The 17,989-nt window shown below is 50.0% G+C and overlaps 1 protein-coding gene across 16 annotated transcripts in view; it reads left to right on the forward strand.

The window, feature by feature from the left end:
* The window catches only part of caska (calcium/calmodulin-dependent serine protein kinase a), a 740,678-nt gene that overhangs the window by 582,652 nt on the left and 140,037 nt on the right, over positions 1-17,989 (forward strand). For 9 of the 16 annotated variants that reach the window (XM_038802092.1, XM_038802101.1, XM_038802102.1 and 6 more), the window contains one exon: positions 2,148-2,228. In XM_038802092.1, coding sequence (XP_038658020.1) covers positions 2,148-2,228 — 81 coding nt within the window. Of the gene's footprint in view, positions 1-2,117; positions 2,229-17,989 lie in introns of all 16 variants that reach the window. The other 7 variants (XM_038802093.1, XM_038802098.1, XM_038802088.1 and 4 more) reach the window with 1 other exon arrangement.

Genomic DNA, 17,989 nt, shown 5'->3' on the forward strand with positions numbered 1-17,989 from the left:
TTAATTGCTACCCTGTAGTATTGGAAATATCTATGTTATCATTTGTAAATACCATTTGGCTTGGCTCCGTTACCACAGCAATTGAATTGCCTGCCAAAATGCAATTCCATATGTGTACCTGCAGAATACTCAGGAGTATTCAAGGGTAATTCAGTGTACACTAACACGGAACATTATCTGTTTCTTTTATATAAGTCTCTATATTACAAAATGTATTTACATCTGGCATGCAAAATAAATTAAAGCGGAACAAGGTCAGAAAAACTTTTCAGACAAAACAGTGACCCTGTAAAAGTTTCAATGTATCAATATTTGTTCTAAACATGCAAAGGAAATAGGATAAATAAAACCTGCCTGATGCATGAACCAAGGCAGTCAGCAAGAAATAACAATTTGGTGCTATGCAGTCAAAAATGAAATGCCTAATTTCAACTCGAACTTTCATTTGGATTGTGAAATCAGCATATTAGTCAGAGCTCCTATTCTCCATAGATTTTTCTTATCGTGTATAAGATGATTATCTTATGAATATCTTACCAGTATCATGTACCTGCTACTTTGTTTTCCATCTTCTACAAGAACAAATTTCATACCACTATTGCAAGACATCTTGTACTTAAAACTAAACTTTCCTTACTGATGAAATAAATACAATGTGAACTCGTCCCAGAAAACCTGTTTACATATTTAGCTGTTGCTGCTCCTTGCACATGTTCCACTCTAACCTATATAAGCACAAAGAAAATTTTGAAGGCACATGCTCTCACAATCTACAGCCAAAAATAGTTCAACAATACATGCCTGCGCTGTGGAATCCATCTTGTTTATATAGATTCCACCTAATCAACAAAAAAAAACAGTTTACGTATGATCTGTCTTAAATACTTGATTTTCAGGTTACTATCTGGCAACTGTAACTTCAGTGAAATTTTAAACCTATTTAATTTAAACCTATTTAATTTAAGGGCAGCACGGTAGCATTGTGGATAGCACAATTGCTTCACAGCTCCAGGGTCCCAGGTTCGATTCCGGCTTGGGTCACTGTCTGTGCGGAGTCTGCGCATCCTCCCCATGTGTGCGTGGGTTTCCTCCGGGTGCTCCGGTTTCCTCCCACAGTCCAAAGATGTGCAGGTTAGGTGGATTGACCATGCTAAATTGTCCTCCGTGTCCAAAATTGCCCTTAGTGTTGGGTGGGGTTCTGGGGATAGGGTGGAGGTGCGGACCTTGGGTAGGGTGCTCTTTCCAAGAGCCGGTGCAGACTCGATGGGCCAAACGGCCTCCTTCTGCACTGTAAATTCTATGAATTATCTGTGCTGATTAAAAGTTGCTTTGCTGACCCCCATGTAGGAGGTCAGAAAATAACTTGCCTCCTTACCTCGGGGGTAATAATTGCCACAGGGCAGTGATGGCTTTGGAAGTACAGCACTCAAGAAAATTTTCTCCTTGGCTCTGTTTTGCCATTCCATACATAAAAGCTGCATATATCAACTTTCAGCCATGATTTACTTTTGAAGTGCCTGCCATTGTGAATGCTGGATATCCTGGCAGTGCTGAAATGGGCCGTTCGTTATAGCACCAGAAGAGTTTGCTCGGGAACAAAAAGGGCAAAAAAGATCAATTTAAAATTAACTTTAGACTGATGAAAGTGAGTCAATTGAGTTCAAATGAAAATATAGGCTTCACTTAACACTGTTCCTCCATTTGAGCACACTAGGCCTGTTATTATGGCTGATCTGGGCCGATCATCTTCCAGCAACTTGCTCCAGAGGGCAGCAACAGGTATACAGCAGGAAAATCCATCAAACACCTAGGCTTGTCACCAACATTAGCATTTGCACAGTGTGCAAGGAAAGGGCAGCCAGCAGGGGGAGAAGGAAGGAAATCAGAGTTAGGGTGGTGAGGCAGGTGTGGGCATCACTGCCTCGCTTTCCTGCAAAGTTTATACCTGTTTTGCATGGAGGACAATCCAATTAAGTCAGATAAGATTCACTCACGTAAGGTAGCTTTAAACAAAAGCTATCTTAAAGAGCAAATATCTATGTCTCTTCTATTCCCTCAAACTATCTTTCAACTTCAGTTTGTGGTATAATTTAATTTTGCAATTTTCCCATTCACAGAGGCTTGCTAAGAATTGTTGCATCTTGCAGGTGTTGGAAGAAATTTCATGCTATCCAGAAAACAATGATGCAAAGGAATTGAAGTGTATCTTAACACGGCCTCATTTTATGGTAAGTGCACCGCTCTGCTAACCACACTTCAAAATGAAGAGGTAAGATTATGGATGAATACTAGCTAAATTAAGTAGCTTCTTATGTAACAATACTCACTGGTAATCTGGTGAAGTAGTGCATGTTCATTTTATTAAATAATAAAGCACTATGGTTAAGAGGCAAAGGGATGTCCAGAAACTCTACTTTCTTTCATTATTCTCCTCAATTTTGTAGAAGAAAAATTATTGAGTTCAATTTGATTTTTTTTTGCCCCAAGTCAGTTTTATCATCTGCATGGAATATCATTACTAGTGCTAATCTACACCAATGAAAAATATACTTCAGCTCTTTTGTAAGTGAAGAGTAGTGGTATGATTTTAACAAGCTTAAAAGTTGCTCCAGAGCTGCTCAGTGTTAGGAAACTTCACTGGAAACCGGGAAGTCTTTAGAATGCAACAACTCCCAGGCCAGTTTGAACTTGGATTAAGGCCTAGCAGCATGAAATATCCAACTAGGGGTCTCTGTCAGGGACTAAAGCCTCACACTGTATATTTTAATAAAATATCTATGTATATATATATAATATATATATATACATAGATATTTTATAAACATTTAATATATATATTAACCCATGGCTTATTTCTAAAATTTTACAAACTGAACAAAGACTTCAAATTGGCTGAAGCTACGTCTGCCTGTGACACTGAACAAAATAAACTATTTGGCAGGTTCAAAGAAGCTTACACCTCTTTATCTCTGAAGAGACCCTCAAGACCCCCTGTGGGCTGCAAATTCAAAGGAAATCATACAACGACCATCTACGTTTCATTAGCCAGGCCTGACCAATTTGGAGCTGTTTGTCTGCTGGGACAAAGAAACCCACAACCTCCATTTAAGAATTAATGGATGGAACATTAACAATCTCAGGGACCCAAAGGAATTCACACCCTTTATCAAAAGAGTTGGGACTCATGTGAAACCAGTAACATTGCCTTGTCGAGCTGCAAAGCTCAGTTTATCCCATTTTCTCATCTCCCTAGAAGCAGCACAGAGGCTGAATACCTGGTCCTATCAACATTGTTTCTACTAGGCATTTTTGTATCATCACCTACAGTTTGATTCATCTCTGCATACCTATCTAATTGTGGACGTCTTTATGGATGTCATTTTACTCTTTTGATGGATCATCGACCTTTGACTACAATATTTGGGCCATATTAATGTATACCACCTTTGGCGCTGATAGGTTGCAAAGATGGTCATCGATGGGTGGCATGATAGCACAGTGGTTAGCACTGTTGCTTCACAGTGCCAGGGCCCCAGGTTCGATTCCCGGTTTGGGTCACTGTCTGTACGAGTCTGCACGTGCTCCCCGTGTCTGTGTGGGTTTCCTCCCACAAGTCCCAAAAGACGTGCTGTTAGGTAATTTGGACATTCTGAATTCTCCCTCAGTGTACCTTAACAGGCGCCGGAGTGTGGCAACTTGGGGATTTTCACAATAATTTCATTGCAGTGTTAATGTAAGCCTACTTTTATTAATACATATTTTTATTCTCCTTTTTCACATTTTCATCATATTTACAACAATAAATATTTAACAATAAGAACAAATACAATGCAATCCCCTAGCCAACAATCCCCTCATCCCACCCATCCTCAAACAGCTCCCAACATTTTGAATAAAAAACACCAATGAAAAAGAATCATCATTAATTTATACATTCCACCCCCCACTAATGGCTGTGTCATCCAATTTGCGAAAATGCATGATGAACAAGGCACATGAACTGTAGAACCATTCCATCCTCCCCCTCAACTCGAACTTTACTTTCGCGAGTGTTAGGAACTCCAGCAGGTCCCCCCGCCAAGCCGAGGCACAAGGCGGGGAAGCCGGCCTTCACCCCAATAGAATCCGCCTTCGAATAATCAGCAAGTCGAAGGCTAAGACATCTGCCTCCGCACCCACTTCCAACCCTGGCTAATCTGGCACCCCAAATATGGCTTCTAGGGGACCTGATTCGAGTCTCAAATGCACTCTTGTGATTACCCTCAAGACCTCCCTCCAGTTTTGGGCAGGACCGAAAGATACGAACGTGATTTGCGGGCCCCCACCCCCCACAGCTTTCACAAACATCCTCCACCCATTCAAAAAGCCGGCTCTTCCCTGCCCTTGTGAGGTGCGCTCTCTACACCACCTTCAACTGTATCAGCCCCAACCTCACACACAAAGTTGAAATATTCACTCTCTGAAGTGCCTCGCACCACAACCCCTGCTCCATGCCCGCCCTCCAACTCTTCCTCCCACTTTCCCTTAATCCCATCCAGTGATACCTTATCTTCTCCCAAAACAACCCCATAAATCGCTGACACCATGCTTTTCTCCAACCCAATCCCCCCTCCCCACCGTCAATATCTCTTCCAACAGTGTGTGGGGGCTGGTGCAGTCGGAAAGCTCGATACCTCCTTCCTAGCAAAATTTCAGACCTGCATATATCTAAACATCTCCCCCTGCCCCAACCCATATTTTTCCCTCAACGCCTCCAACTTTGCAAACCGGCCTCCAGAAACAAATCCTTTAATATCCTAACTCCCATTTCCTCCCATCTCCAAAAATTCCCATCCCACCTTCCAGGTTCAAATCTATGATTCCCTCGAATCAGCATTTCCCTTGACCCCACCCACAACCCAAAGTTCTGGCACAACTGCCTCCAGATTTTTTTTTACAAAAAAAATACTTTATTCATAAAATTTATCATAAACTTTACAGAACATTTCAAATTGTCTTGTCTGTACATTTCCATCTGAGTTACATTCATTTGTCTTTCTTCAATTCAATTGGGATAACGTTACACACGTATCCTACTATAAGTTACAGTTCTTTCTTAAATATTTACATTGCTTTGTTTCTTGCATACATTGTGGTATTGAAGACTCGGACTGAGGGGTTTTACACTGTTACCCACCCCTCGGTGTACATTTGCTGGAAGACCTTACACCGTGGTCTTTCCCCATTGCGCCTTGGCGGCAGCTGCCCCAAGCTTGAGTGCGTCCCTCAGCACGTAGTCCTGGACCTTGGAATGTGCCAGTCTGCAACATTCGGTCGAGGACAATTCTTTGCACTGGAAGATCAGCAAGTTTCAGGCAGACCAAAGAGCGTCTTTCACCGAGTTGATGACTTTCCAGCAGCAGTTGATATTTGTTTCGGTGTGTGTCCCTGGAAACAGTCCGTAGAGCACAGAGTCCTGTGTTACTGAGCTGCTCGGGATGAACCTTGACAGATACCACTGCATCTTTCTCCTGACCTTCTTTGCAAAGGCATATTCCACAAGGAGGTGTGTGACCGTCTCATCTCCCCCACAGCCACTCCGAGGGCAGCGTGCAACGGTGCTGAGCCTTCGGGTGTACATGAAGAATCTGACAGGGAGGGCCCTTCTCACCACCAGCCAAGCTAGGTCTTGATGCTTGTTTGAAAGTTCTGGTGATGAGGCGTTCTGCCAGATGACTCTGACAGTCTGCTCAGGGAACCATCCAACGTCCTCCACAGTCTCCTTTTCCCTGAGGGCCTCGAGGACATTACGTGCTGACCACTGCTTCATTGCTTTGTGGTCAAAGGTGTTTTTCTTCAAAAACTTTTCCACGAAGGACAGGTGGTACGGCTCGGTCCAACTGCTTGGAGCATTCCGCGGCAATGAGGCCAGGCCCATCCTTCGCAACACCGGGGACAGGTAGAACCTCAGTATGTAGTGACACTTGGTGTTTGCATACCCGGGGTCTACGCACAGCTTGATGCAGCTGCATACAAAGGTGGCCATCAGGATGAGGGCGGCGTTGGGTACGTTCCTCCCTCCTTTATCTAGAGGCTTGTACATTATGTCTCTTCGGACCCGGTCCATCTTGGATCTCCAAATGAATTTGAAGATGGCCCGGGTGACTGCTGCGGCGTAGGTCCGAGTGATGGGCCAGACCTGCGCCACGTACAGTAACACCGAGAGTACCTCACACCTGATGACCACAACTGCCTCCAGATCCTGAGTATCACCAGATTCCCTGAGTATTTCCCTGGGGCCACCGTTGCCAATGCCATCAACCTTACCCCCTGCATAGACTCTCCTCAATATAAGCCTACTTGTGACAATAATAAAGATTATTATATTCTCGGCACACACTTAAGGGATCCAACATCACAACCTGTGAATTCTGATGTTAGAAAAATATTTCTATTTTTACCTTTAATCTGAAAGCAATTTGGAATAGGTAATGCAAATTAGCAGTTACGTTCCAGCCAATGAACTTATCGTCTTCCAATGACATCACTCCTGGATTGTTGTTCATACCCAGACTGCTGCCCAGAGGTGTCCCTCTCAGCCCCCGCTCTTTTTAACTCTCCACTCTGACTCGCAGCTCCCACTCTTTTTAAATCTCCACTCTGACTCTCAGCTCTAGTTCTTTTTAAACTGCAGCTCTGATTCACAGCTCCCGCTCTTTTTCAATCTCCACTCCGCCTCTCAGCTCCTGCTCTATTTTTTAAAAATAAATTTAGAGTACCCAATTCGTTTTTTTTTTCAATTATGGGGCAATTTAGTGTGGTCAATCCACCTACCCTGCACGTCTTTGGGTTGTGGGGGCGAAACCTACACTGGGAGAATGTGCAAACTCCACACGGACAGTGACCAGAGCTGGGATCGAACCGGGGACCTCGGCGCCATAAGGCAGCAATGCTAACCACTGCGCTATCGTGCTGTCCATGATTCCTACTCTATTTAAATCCCCGCTCTGATTCTCGGCTCCCGCTCTTTTTAAATCTCCGCTCTGACTCTCGGCTCCCGCTCTTTTTAAATCTCCGCTCCGATTCTCAGCCCCCGTACAGTAATTCATTTTAAATCTCCGCTCTGACACACGGCATCCTCTCTTATTAAATCTCCACTCTGACTCTCGGCTGCTGCTATTTTTAAAACTCTGCTTTGACTCTCAGCTCCCGCTCCTTTTAAATCACTGCTCTTAACTAGCAGCTCCCCCTCTTTTTAAATCTCCGCTCTGACTCACAAATCCCGCTCTTTATAAATCTTCGCTCTGACTCGCAGCTCCTGCTCTTTTTAAATCTCCGCTCTGACTTGCAACTCCTACTCTTTTTAAATCTCTGCTCTGACTCGCAGCTCCCGCTCTTTTTAAATCTCCGCTCTGACTCACAGCTCCCGCTCTTTATAAATCTCCGCTCTGACTCTCCGCTCCCGCTCTTTATAAATCTCCGCTCTGACACTCAGCTCCGGCTCTTTTTAAATCTCCACTCCGATTCTCAGCCCCCGTTCATTTTAAATCTCCGCTCTGACACACGGCATCCTCGCTTATTAAATCTCCACTCTGACTCTCTGCTCCCGCTCTTTTTAAATCTCCACTCTGATTCTCCGCTCCCGCTCTTTTTAAATCTCCACTCTGACTCTCGGCTGCCGCTCTTTTTAAACCTCCACTCTGACTCTCGGCTGCCGCTCTTTTTAAACCTCCACTCTGACTCTCGGCTGCTGCTCTTTTTAGAACTCAGCTTTGACTCTCCGCTCCCGCTCCTTTTAAATCACTGCTCTTAACTAGCAGCTCCCCCTCTTTTTAAATCTCCGGTCCAACTCGCAGCTCCCGCTCTTTTTAAATCTCCGCTCTGACTCCCGGCTGCCGCTCTTTATAAATCTCCGCTCTGACTCCCGGCTGCCGCTCTTTTTAAATCCCCGCTCTGACTCGCAGCTCCCGCTCTTTTTAACTCTCCGCTCCCGTTCTTTTTAAATCCCCGCTCTGACACTCAGCTCCTACTCTTTTTAAATCTCCACTCTGACTCTCAACTCTAGTTCTTTTTAAACTACAGCTCTGATTCACAGCTCCTGCTCTTTTTCAATCTCCACTCCGCCTCTCAGCTCCTACTCTATTTTTAAAAAATAAATTTAGAGTACCCAATTCGGTTTTTTTCAATTATGGGGCAATTTAGTGTGGTCAATCCACCTACCCTGCACGTCTTTGGGTTGTGGGGGCGAAACCTACACAGGGAGAATGTGCAAACTCCACACGGACAGTGACCAGAGCTGGGATCGAACCGGGGACCTCGGCGCCATAAGGCAGCAATGCTAACCACTGCGCTATCGTGCTGTCCATGATTCCTACTCTATTTAAATCTCTGCTCTGACTCGCTGCTCCTGCTCTTTTAAATATCCCCTCTAACTCTCAGCTCCCGCTCTTTTAAAATCTCAGCTGTCTCCGCTCCCGCTCTTCTTAAATCTCCGCTCCGATTCTCAGCCCCCGTTCATTTTAAATCTCCGCTCTGACACACGGCATCCTCTCTTATTAAATCTCAACTCTGACTCTCCGCTCCTGCTCTTTTTAAATCTCCACTCTGACTCTCGGCTGCCGCTCTTTTTAAATCTCCGCTTTGACTCTCAGCTCCCGCTCCTTTTAAATCACTGCTCTTAACTAGCAGCTCCCCCTATTTTTAAATCTCCGGTCCGATTCGCAGCTCCCGCTCTTTATAAATCTCCGCTCTGACTCACAAATCCCGCTCTTTATAAATCTTCGCTCTGACTCGCAGCTCCCGCTCTATTTAAATCTCCGCTCTGACTCTCGGCTGCCGCTCTTTTTAAATCTCCACTCTGACTCTCAGCTCCCGCTCCTTTTAAATCACTGCCCTTAACTAGCAGCTCCCCCTCTTTTTAAATCTCCGGTCCGACTCACAGCTCCCGCTCTTTTTAAATCTCTGCTCTGACTCCCAGCACCCGCTCTTTTTAAATCTCCTCTCTGATTTGCAACACCTACTCTTTTTAAATCTCCGCTCTGACTCGCAGCTCTCCGTCTTCAAAAATCTCTCCTCTGACTGTCATTTCCCACTCTTTTTAAAACTCTGCTTTGACTCTCAGCTATCGCTCTTTTTAAATCACTGCTCTAACTCTCCGCTCCCGTTCTTTTTAAATCTCCGCACTGACACTCAGCTCCGGCTCTTTTTAAAACTCCACTCTGACTCTCTGCTCCCGTTCTTTTTAAATCTCCGCTCCAATTCTCAGCCCCCGTTCATTTTAAATCTCCGCTCTGACACAGGGTGTCCTCTCTTATTAAATCTCCACTCTGAGGACTTCCGGTTGCGGCTATGACTAGCTAAGCCGCACAGTTGGAAGCTCCTGCGACAAAGGTGTTTTCGGGCCAATTGGAGGGCCCCAACGGTGCTGAAAAGACGAATCCCGGTGGGGGAAGGTCCCCTGAGGAGAACTAGACCGATTTTATGGTCGGTACTCGGAGCGGAGCGGCAAGAAAAGTGGCAGCAGCTCCCCAAAAAAAGCGGGGGAAGAAAATCAAAATGGCGGCCGGCGGCGCACCGGAGGGATGGATGAAATGGGCGGAGGAGCAGCAGGCCGCTCTCCTCCGTTTTTTCACGGAGCTGAAAGTGGAGCTCTTAGAGTCCATGAACGCGACGACCGCCAGGTTGGTGGGAGCCCAGGCGACCCAAGAGGCGTCGATCAGAGAGCTGCAGCAGGAGATGACCGCGAGGGAGGAAGAGGCCACGGTCCTCGGGGCAAAGGTGGAGGTGCACGAGGCACTCCACCTGAAGTGGCAGAGCCGTTTCGAGGAGCTGGACACTCGGATGAGGAGGAAAAATTTGAGGATCCTGGGCCTAGAAGAAGGCCTGGAGGGGTCGGATCTCCCGGGATATGTTGCGGAGATGCTGAGCTCCCTGATGGGGGAAGGGGCCGGTCCTGCGCCCCTGGAGCTGGAAGAGGCATACCGGGTCATGGCCAGGAGGCCTAGGGCAAACGAGCCCCCGAGGGCGGTGCTGGTGCGTTTCCAGCGGCTATGTGATCGGGAGAAAGTCCTGAGGTGGGCAAAAAGGGAGAAAAGCAGTAAGTGGCAGAACTCGACGGTAAGGGTGTACCAGGACTGGAGTGCGGAGGTGGCAAAGCGGCGGGCCCGGTTCAACCGGACGAAGGCGGTGCTACACGCGAAGAGGATCAAATTTGGAATGCTGCAGCCGGCGCGCTTGTGGGTCACCTACAAGGACCAGCATCATTATTTTGAGTCCCCAGAGGAGGCCTGGACCTTTGTACAAGAAGAAAAGCTGGACATGAACTAAAACCTGGGAGCACCGGCGGTCGTAGCCGCCTGGGTACTCTTGATTGAGCAAGTGGCCCTTATCTTTTCAGGCCAGGTCGGAGCTGGGTAACAGTTTCTTGGATTGTTTGGCTTTTCTTGATCATTTGACTTTTTGAATATCTTGAAGGTTTCGAGTTGTTTGGTGTTTCTGTATATTTGAACTGTTGAAATTTCTATTGCGGGTCGTTTTCTTCTTATGGTGTGTTTCTTCCCGTTTCCAACTTCCCTTAGTCATTTACCCTTGTTACCCCTTTGTCTTCGGGTGTTGGGTCTTTTTTTTTTTTGTTTTTTCTTCCTTCTCTGGTTATGGTTATCTGTGGTTATTTATACTGTTTGATGGAGGGTGATGGTTAAGCACATTGTTAGTTGATAGCTATTTAATTATTTTGTTATTTAAGTATGTAGTTAAGTATTTATGTATTTATTTGCCATTGGGTATTTATATTGTTAAGTTGGGAAGACGGGACGGGGGGGAGTGGGTTGATCATGCGGGTTTATCTCTGGGGTTTTAAGGGGATCCTTCACGGGCGTGGATGGGGATGGGGGGGAGTGGAAGATGGCGGGGCGGGGTGTGGCCGGGCGAAAGCGCGGGCTTTCCTCTGTTTTTCCCGCGCGCGGGATGGAGGAGAGAGGAGGGGGGAGGGGAGAAGAGTGGGGCGTGGCCAGTAATGGTGGCCTTTCCCGCGTTGGAGCGGGGTCAGAGTGGAATGGCGGGGGGGGAGGTCCCTCCCCCCCCTCGAACCGGGAGGAGTCGGAGTGTGGCAGGAGCAGCCGGGTCAGCGGAGATCAGCTGACTCTCGGGAGTACGATGTTGGGCACATTGCGGCTAGGACGGGTCCTAGCCGGGGGGGGGGGGGGGGGGGGGGGGGGGGGGGGGGGGGGGTTAGGGGGAGATACCGGGTTGCTGCTGGAAAGACCAGGGACGAGAAGGGGAGAGCTGGGGGGGGGGGGGGGGGGGGGGGGGGGGGCATCGCTATGGGAAACGGGTCAGAAAGGGAGGGATGACCCGAGGCGAGCAAGGGACAGAACATGGCTAATCGACAGGGAGCAGGGACGGGTCGCCCAGCGATCCGATTGATTACGTGGAATGTAAGGGGGCTGAATGGGCCGGTTAAAAGATCAAGGGTCTTCTCGCACCTGAAGGGACTGAAGGCTGATGTAGCGATGTTGCAGGAGACTCACTTGAGGGTAGCAGATCAGGTCCGCCTGAGAAGGGGGTGGGTGGGACAGGTGTTCCACTCAGGCTTGGATGTCAAGAACCGGGGGGGTGGCGATTCTGGTGGGAAAGAGGGTGTCGTTCGTGGCGGCAGAAGTGGTGGCAGACAAGGAGGGCAGGTATGTGATGGTGAGGGGTAGGTTGCAGGGAGAGAATGTGGTGCTGGTGAATGTGTATGCCCCGAATTGGGACGACGCGGGCTTTATGAGGCGCCTGCTGAGCCTCATCCCGGGACTGGAGGCAGGGGGCCTGATCATGTGAGGGGACTTTAATACGGTGTTGGACCCTGGGCTGGATAGATCGAGTTCCAGGACGAATAGGAGGCCGGCAGCGGCAGAGGTGTTAAGGGGGTTTATGGAGCAGATGGGAGGGGTAGACCCATGGAGATTTGGTAGGCCTAGGGCGAGGGAGTATTCTTTTTTCTCCCACGTCCACAGAGTGTACTCCAGGATAGACTTTTTCGTATTGAACAGGGGGCTGATACCGAGAGCGCAGGACACGGAGTACTCGGCCATTGCGATATCGGACCATGCACCACATTGGGTGGACGTGGAATTGGGGGAGGCGCGGGATCAGCGCCCGTTGTGGCGCCTGGATGTGGGGCTGTTGGCGGACGAAGAGGTGTGCAGAAGGGTTAGAACGGGCATTGAGAACTATCTGGGTACGAACGACACGGGTGAGGTGCAGGTGGGGACGGTCTGGGAGGCCTTGAAAGCAGTGATTAGAGGAGAGCTGATCTCCATAAGGGCACACAGAGAGAGGAAGGAGAGGCAGGAAAGGGAGAGGCTGGTGGGGGAGCTCCTAGAAGTAGATAGGAAATATGCGGCGGCACCAGAGGAGGGGCTATTGAGGGAGCGGCGCAGTTTACAGGCCAGGTTCGACCTACTGACCACTAGGAAGGCGGAGACGCAGTGGAGAAGGGCGCAGGGTGCGGCGTATGAGTACGGGGAAAAGGCGAGCAGGATGCTGGCACACCAGCTTCGTAAGCGAGATGCAGCCAGAGAGATTGGGGGAGTGAGAGAGAGGGGTGGGGACGTAGTGCAGAAGGGGCAAGAGGTGAATAGGGTCTTCAGGGACTTCTACAGGGAATTGTATAGGTCTGAACCGCCGAAGAGGAGAGGGGGAATGGAGAACTTTCTCGACAAATTGAGGTTCCCAAAGGTACAGGAGGAGCTGGTAGAAGGGTTGGGGGCGCCGATAGAGCTGCAGGAGCTAATTAAAGGGATAGGCCAGATGCAGGCGGGGAAGGCGCCGGGGCCGGATGGGTTCCCGGTGGAGTTTTACAGGAAATTTGTGGACCTGGTGGGCCCAGTACTGGTGAGAGCCTTTAATGAGGCGCGCGAGGGGGGGGGTTCTGCCCCCAACAATGTCGCAGGCCCTGATCTCCTTGATTTTGAAGCGGGACAAGGACCCGGTCCAGTGCGGGTCCTACAGGCCTATCTCCCTCTTAAATGTAGATGCCAAGCTGTTAGCAAAGGTCCTGGCAACCAGGATAGAGGATTGTGTGCCAGGGGTAATCCATGAAGACCAGACGGGGTTCGTGAAGGGACGCCAACTTAACACAAATGTCCGGAGATTGTTAAACGTGATCATGATGCCGGCAGTGGAGGGGGAGGCGGAGATAGTGGTAGCGCTAGACGCGGAGAAGGCATTCGATAGGGTGGAGTGGGAATACTTGTGGGAGACGTTGGAAAAGTTTGGGTTTGGGGAGGGATTTATCAAGTGGGTAAAGCTGCTCTATTCGGCCCCGATGGCGAGTGTGGTAACAAACGGGAGGAGGTCAGAATATTTTGGGCTCCATCGAGGGTACTAGGCAGGGATGTCCCCTATCCCCCTTACTCTTTGCATTAGCGATTGAACCGTTAGCGATGGCACTGAGGGGTTCAGGGGGGTGGAGGGGACTGACAAGGGGAGGGGAGGAGCATCGGGTCTCGCTCTATGCGGATGACCTGTTGCTGTATGTGGCAGACCCGGAGGGGGGAATGCCGGAGGTTATGGAAATACTAGCGGAGTTCGGGGACTTTTCGGGATATAAATTAAATCTGGGGAAAAGTGAGGTCTTTGTAATACACTCGGGAGACCAGGGGGAGGGAATGGGGAGGCTCCCCTTCAAAGAGCAGTAAAAAGTTTCAGGTACTTGGGGGTGCAGGTGGCAAAGAACTGGGGGACCCTCCACAAGCTGAACTTTTCTAGGCTGGTGGAACAGATGGAGGAGGAGTTTAAGAGGTGGGACATGGTGCCGCTGTCGCTGGCAGGGAGGGTGCAGTCAGTTAAAATGACGGTCCTCCCGAGGTTCTTGTTTTTGTTCCAGTGTCTGCCCATCTTCCTCCCTAGGGCCTTTTTCAAGAAGGTAACGAGTAGTATCATGGGGTACGTGTGGGCACATGGCACCCCTAGAGTTAGAAGGGTCTTTTTGGAGCGGAGTAGGGATAGTGGAGGGCTGGCGTTACCCAATCTTTCAGGATATTACTGGGCGGCAAATGCATCGATGGTACGAAAGTGGATGATGGAAGGGGAGGGGGCAGCTTGGAAGCGTAGGGAGAGGGCGTCCTGTGGCAACATAAGCTTAGGGGCACTGGTAACAGCACCATGGCCGCTCCCTCCCACGAGGTATACCACGAGCCCGGTGGTGGCGGCCACCCTCAAGATCTGGGGGCAGTGGAGGCGACACAGGGGGGAAGTGGGGGGTTTGATAAGGGCACCACTAAGAGGGAACCACAGATTTGCACCGGGAAATACAGGAGGGGGATTTCTGAGCTGGCAGAGGGTGGGCATTAGGCAACTGAAGGACTTGTTTATAGAGGGGAGGTTTGCGAGCTTGGGAGAGCTGGAGGAGAAATTCGGGCTCCCCCCGGGGAACACGTTCAGGTACCTCCAAGTGAAGGCATTTGCCAGACGACAGGTAGAGGGGTTTCCCGTGCTTCCCGACAGGGGGGCGAGTGATAGGGTGCTATCAGGGGTCTGGGTCGGGGAGGGGAAGATCTCGGACATTTATAAGATTATGCAGGAGGTGGAGGAGGTACCAGTAGAGGAGTTGAAAGACAAGTGGGAGGTAGAGCTGGGGGAACAGATAGAGGATGGGACATGGGCAGACGCCCTAGAGAGGGTCAACTCGTCGTCGTCATGTGCGAGACTGAGTCTCATTCAATTTAAGGTACTGCATAGAGCCCACATGACGGGGACAAGGATGAGTCGGTTTTTCGGGGGTGAAGACAGGTGTGTCAGATGTTCGGGAAGCCCTGCGAATCATGCACACATGTTTTGGGCATGTCCGGCACTGGAGGAGTTCTGGAAGGGGGTGGCAGGGACGGTGTCGAGAGTGGTGGGGTCCAGGGTCAAGCCAGGATGGGGACTTGCGATCTTCGGGGTTGTGGTGGAGCCGGGGGTACAGGAGGCGAGGGAGGCTGGAATATTAGCCTTTGCGTCCTTGGTGGCTCGGAGGAGGATCTTGATTCAGTGGAGGGACGCAAGGCCGCCAAGTGTTAACACCTGGTTAAACGACATGGCAAACTTCATCCAATTGGAAAGAATCAAATTCGCCCTGAGAGGGTCGGTGCAGGGGTTTTTCAGGCGATGGCAACCCTTCCTGGACCTCTTAGATCAGAGATAGAAGGGGGGGGAGGGTGTGGGGGAGGGGAGGGGGGAGGGGGGATAACAACGAAGGAAACACGGTATCGGTGGTGTCACGGGCAAGGCCTGCCTGAGGACACTGCCAGAAACGACAAGGTGGTCTGGCGGCCGGTTCGTAGGCGGGGGGGGGGGGGGGGGTGGGAGGCGGGGGGGGTGCGCGGGTAGGGGGTGGGGGGGATTCTTGTTAAGTAGGGGGGTTTGACTTTGTTTTGATATAATTAAAATGTAGGGGGGGTTAAAATGTTTGTACTCTGAAAAATTTCTTCAATAAAAAGTATTTTAAAAAAAAAAAATCTCCACTCTGACTCTCTGCTCCCGCTCTTTTTAAATCTCCGCTCTGACTCTCAGCTCCCGCTCTTTTTAAAACTCTGCTTTGACTCTCAGCTCCCGCTCTTTTTAAATCACTGACCTTAACTAGCAGCTCCCCCTCTTTTTCAATCTCTGCTCTGACTCCCAGCACCCGCTCTTTTTAAATCTCCTCTCTGACTTGCAACACCTACTCTTTTTAAATCTCCGCTCTGACTCGCAGCTCTCCGTCTTCAAAAATCTCTCCTCTGACTGTCATTTCCCACTCTTTTTAAAACTCTGCTTTGACTCTCAGCTATCGCTCTTTTTAAATCGCTGCTCTAACTCTCCGCTCCCGTTCTTTTTAAATCTCCGCACTGACTCGCAGCTCCCCCTCTTTTTAAATCTCCGCTCTGACTCGCAAAACCCGCTCTTTTTAAATCTCTGCTCTGTGTCAGCTCCCCTTCTTTATAAATCCCTGCTCTGACTCTCAGCTCCCGCTCTTTTTAAAACTCTGCTTTGACTCTTGTGGTAAACACCACGAGTGATATATTGTATGTATTACTGATGTACCATCAGTTCGACTCAAGACACATTTAGGATCCGCAATGTGGCTTTAATCAGCTAGTTGTTAGCCCGGTGGTCGACTACAGAGAATGGCTGACCGCCGGGAACTCTGGGCACTTATACCCCGCCTCGGAGGCGGGGCCTACTTGCCTCTCGACCAATTGGAGAGCAGTCACATAAATAGCCCAACCAATCGGACGCGAGGCACATGACCAGCCAGAGCCAATGGGAAGCCAGTGCTCTGCACCAATGGCAGTGCTCATATCCATACCACCACATTCACCCCTTGTGGAGAAAGAAGGGGAGGTGGTGTAAGTGGAAGAGAAGGGGGGGGAATCCGAGGACTAGTGGTATGAGCAGCGAAAATCGATAGGTGAGCTGCCCACTGTCTCGTGGCAAAACAATACTACTACTACTAATAACAACAGGATGACACAAAAATGTCCAAAAAAAGTCCATGGCCGCATCCGATGGAGACGATCAGCCTGTCAGGTGCCCGTGGTGTTCTGTAGGACATTCGCAGTGGAGCCGGTGACGTCGGGCCGATGGTCGCCCTTACCTCCGGGAGCGTTGGTCGTAGATGTGTCTCCGTAGCCCGGGCCGGTGGTGGAGATGCTGTAATCGGGGAAGAGGGGGCATGTGCACTGGGTCGTGGGGGCGCGGGGGGCGCTGGGGGGAATTGGGGTGGGGGGGGGGGAGGTGTTGGTGTAGGGGGAGAAGGCCGCATGCCGGCGGGTGCCAGGTCCCGGAGCGAGACCGTATCATGCGACCGTCGGGATACTCCACGTACGCATATTGCGGGTTGGCGTGGAGTAACTGGACTCGCTCAACCAACGGGTCGGACTTGTGCACCCGCACATGCTTCCGGAGCAAGATGGGCCCCGTGGCCAGCCAGGTCGGGAGAGGGGATCCTGAGGACGACTTCCTGGGGAAAACCAGAAGACGTTCATGAGGTGTTTGATTAGTGGTAGTACAGAGGCGACACCGGATTGAATGCAGGGCGTCGGGAATGACTTCTTGCCAACGGGGAATAGGGAGATCTCTGGACCGTAGGGCTTGCAGGATGGTCTTCCAAATGGTGCCATTCTCCCGCTCGACCTGACCGTTACCCTGGGGGTTATAACTGGTCATCCTGCTAGAGGCTATGCCCCTGCTGAGCAGGAACTGACGCAGTTCGTCACTCATAAAAGCCCCGTCGCTGTGGATGTACCCGGGGTAACCGAACAGGGAGAAGATGGATAGGAGGGCCTTTATGACGGTTGTTGTAGTCATGTTGGGACAGGGAATGGCGAAAGGGAATCAAGAGTATTCGTCGATAACACTCAAGAAATATGTGTTACGGTTGTTGGAGGGAAGGGGACCCTTGAAGTCTATACTGAGACGTTCAAAGGGCCGGGATGCCTTGATCAGATGCGCTCGTTCGAGGCGGTAGAAGTGCAGTTTGCACTCGGCGCAGACGTGGCAGTCCCTAGTGACGGTCCTGACTTCCTCGACGGGGTAGGGCAGGTTGCGGGTCTTAATAAAATTGTAAAAACGGGTGACACCTGGATGACAGAGGTCCGTGTGGAGGGAGCGGAGGCAGTCAATCTGCGCGCTGGCGCAGGTACCGTGGGATAGGGCATCGGAAGGCTTGTTGAGCTTCCCAGGACAATACAAGATATCGTAGTTGTACGTGGACAACTCGATCCGCCACCGCAAGATCTTGGCGTTCTTGATCTTGCCCCTCTGTGCATTGTCGAACATGAAAGCTACTGACCGTTGGTCTGTGAGGAGGGTAAACCTCCTGTCGGCCAGATAGTGCCTCCAATATCGCACAGCTTCGACTATGGCCTGTGCCTCCTTTTCCACCGAGGAATGGCGGATTTCGGAAGCGTGGAGGGTTCTTGAAAAGAAGGCCACGGGTCTGCCCGCTTGGCTCAGGGTGGCCGCCAGAGCTACATCAGACGCGTCGCTCTCGACCTGGAAT

Source organism: Scyliorhinus canicula, chromosome 7 (genome assembly GCF_902713615.1).
Source record: "Scyliorhinus canicula chromosome 7, sScyCan1.1, whole genome shotgun sequence".
NCBI lineage: Eukaryota > Metazoa > Chordata > Chondrichthyes > Carcharhiniformes > Scyliorhinidae > Scyliorhinus > Scyliorhinus canicula.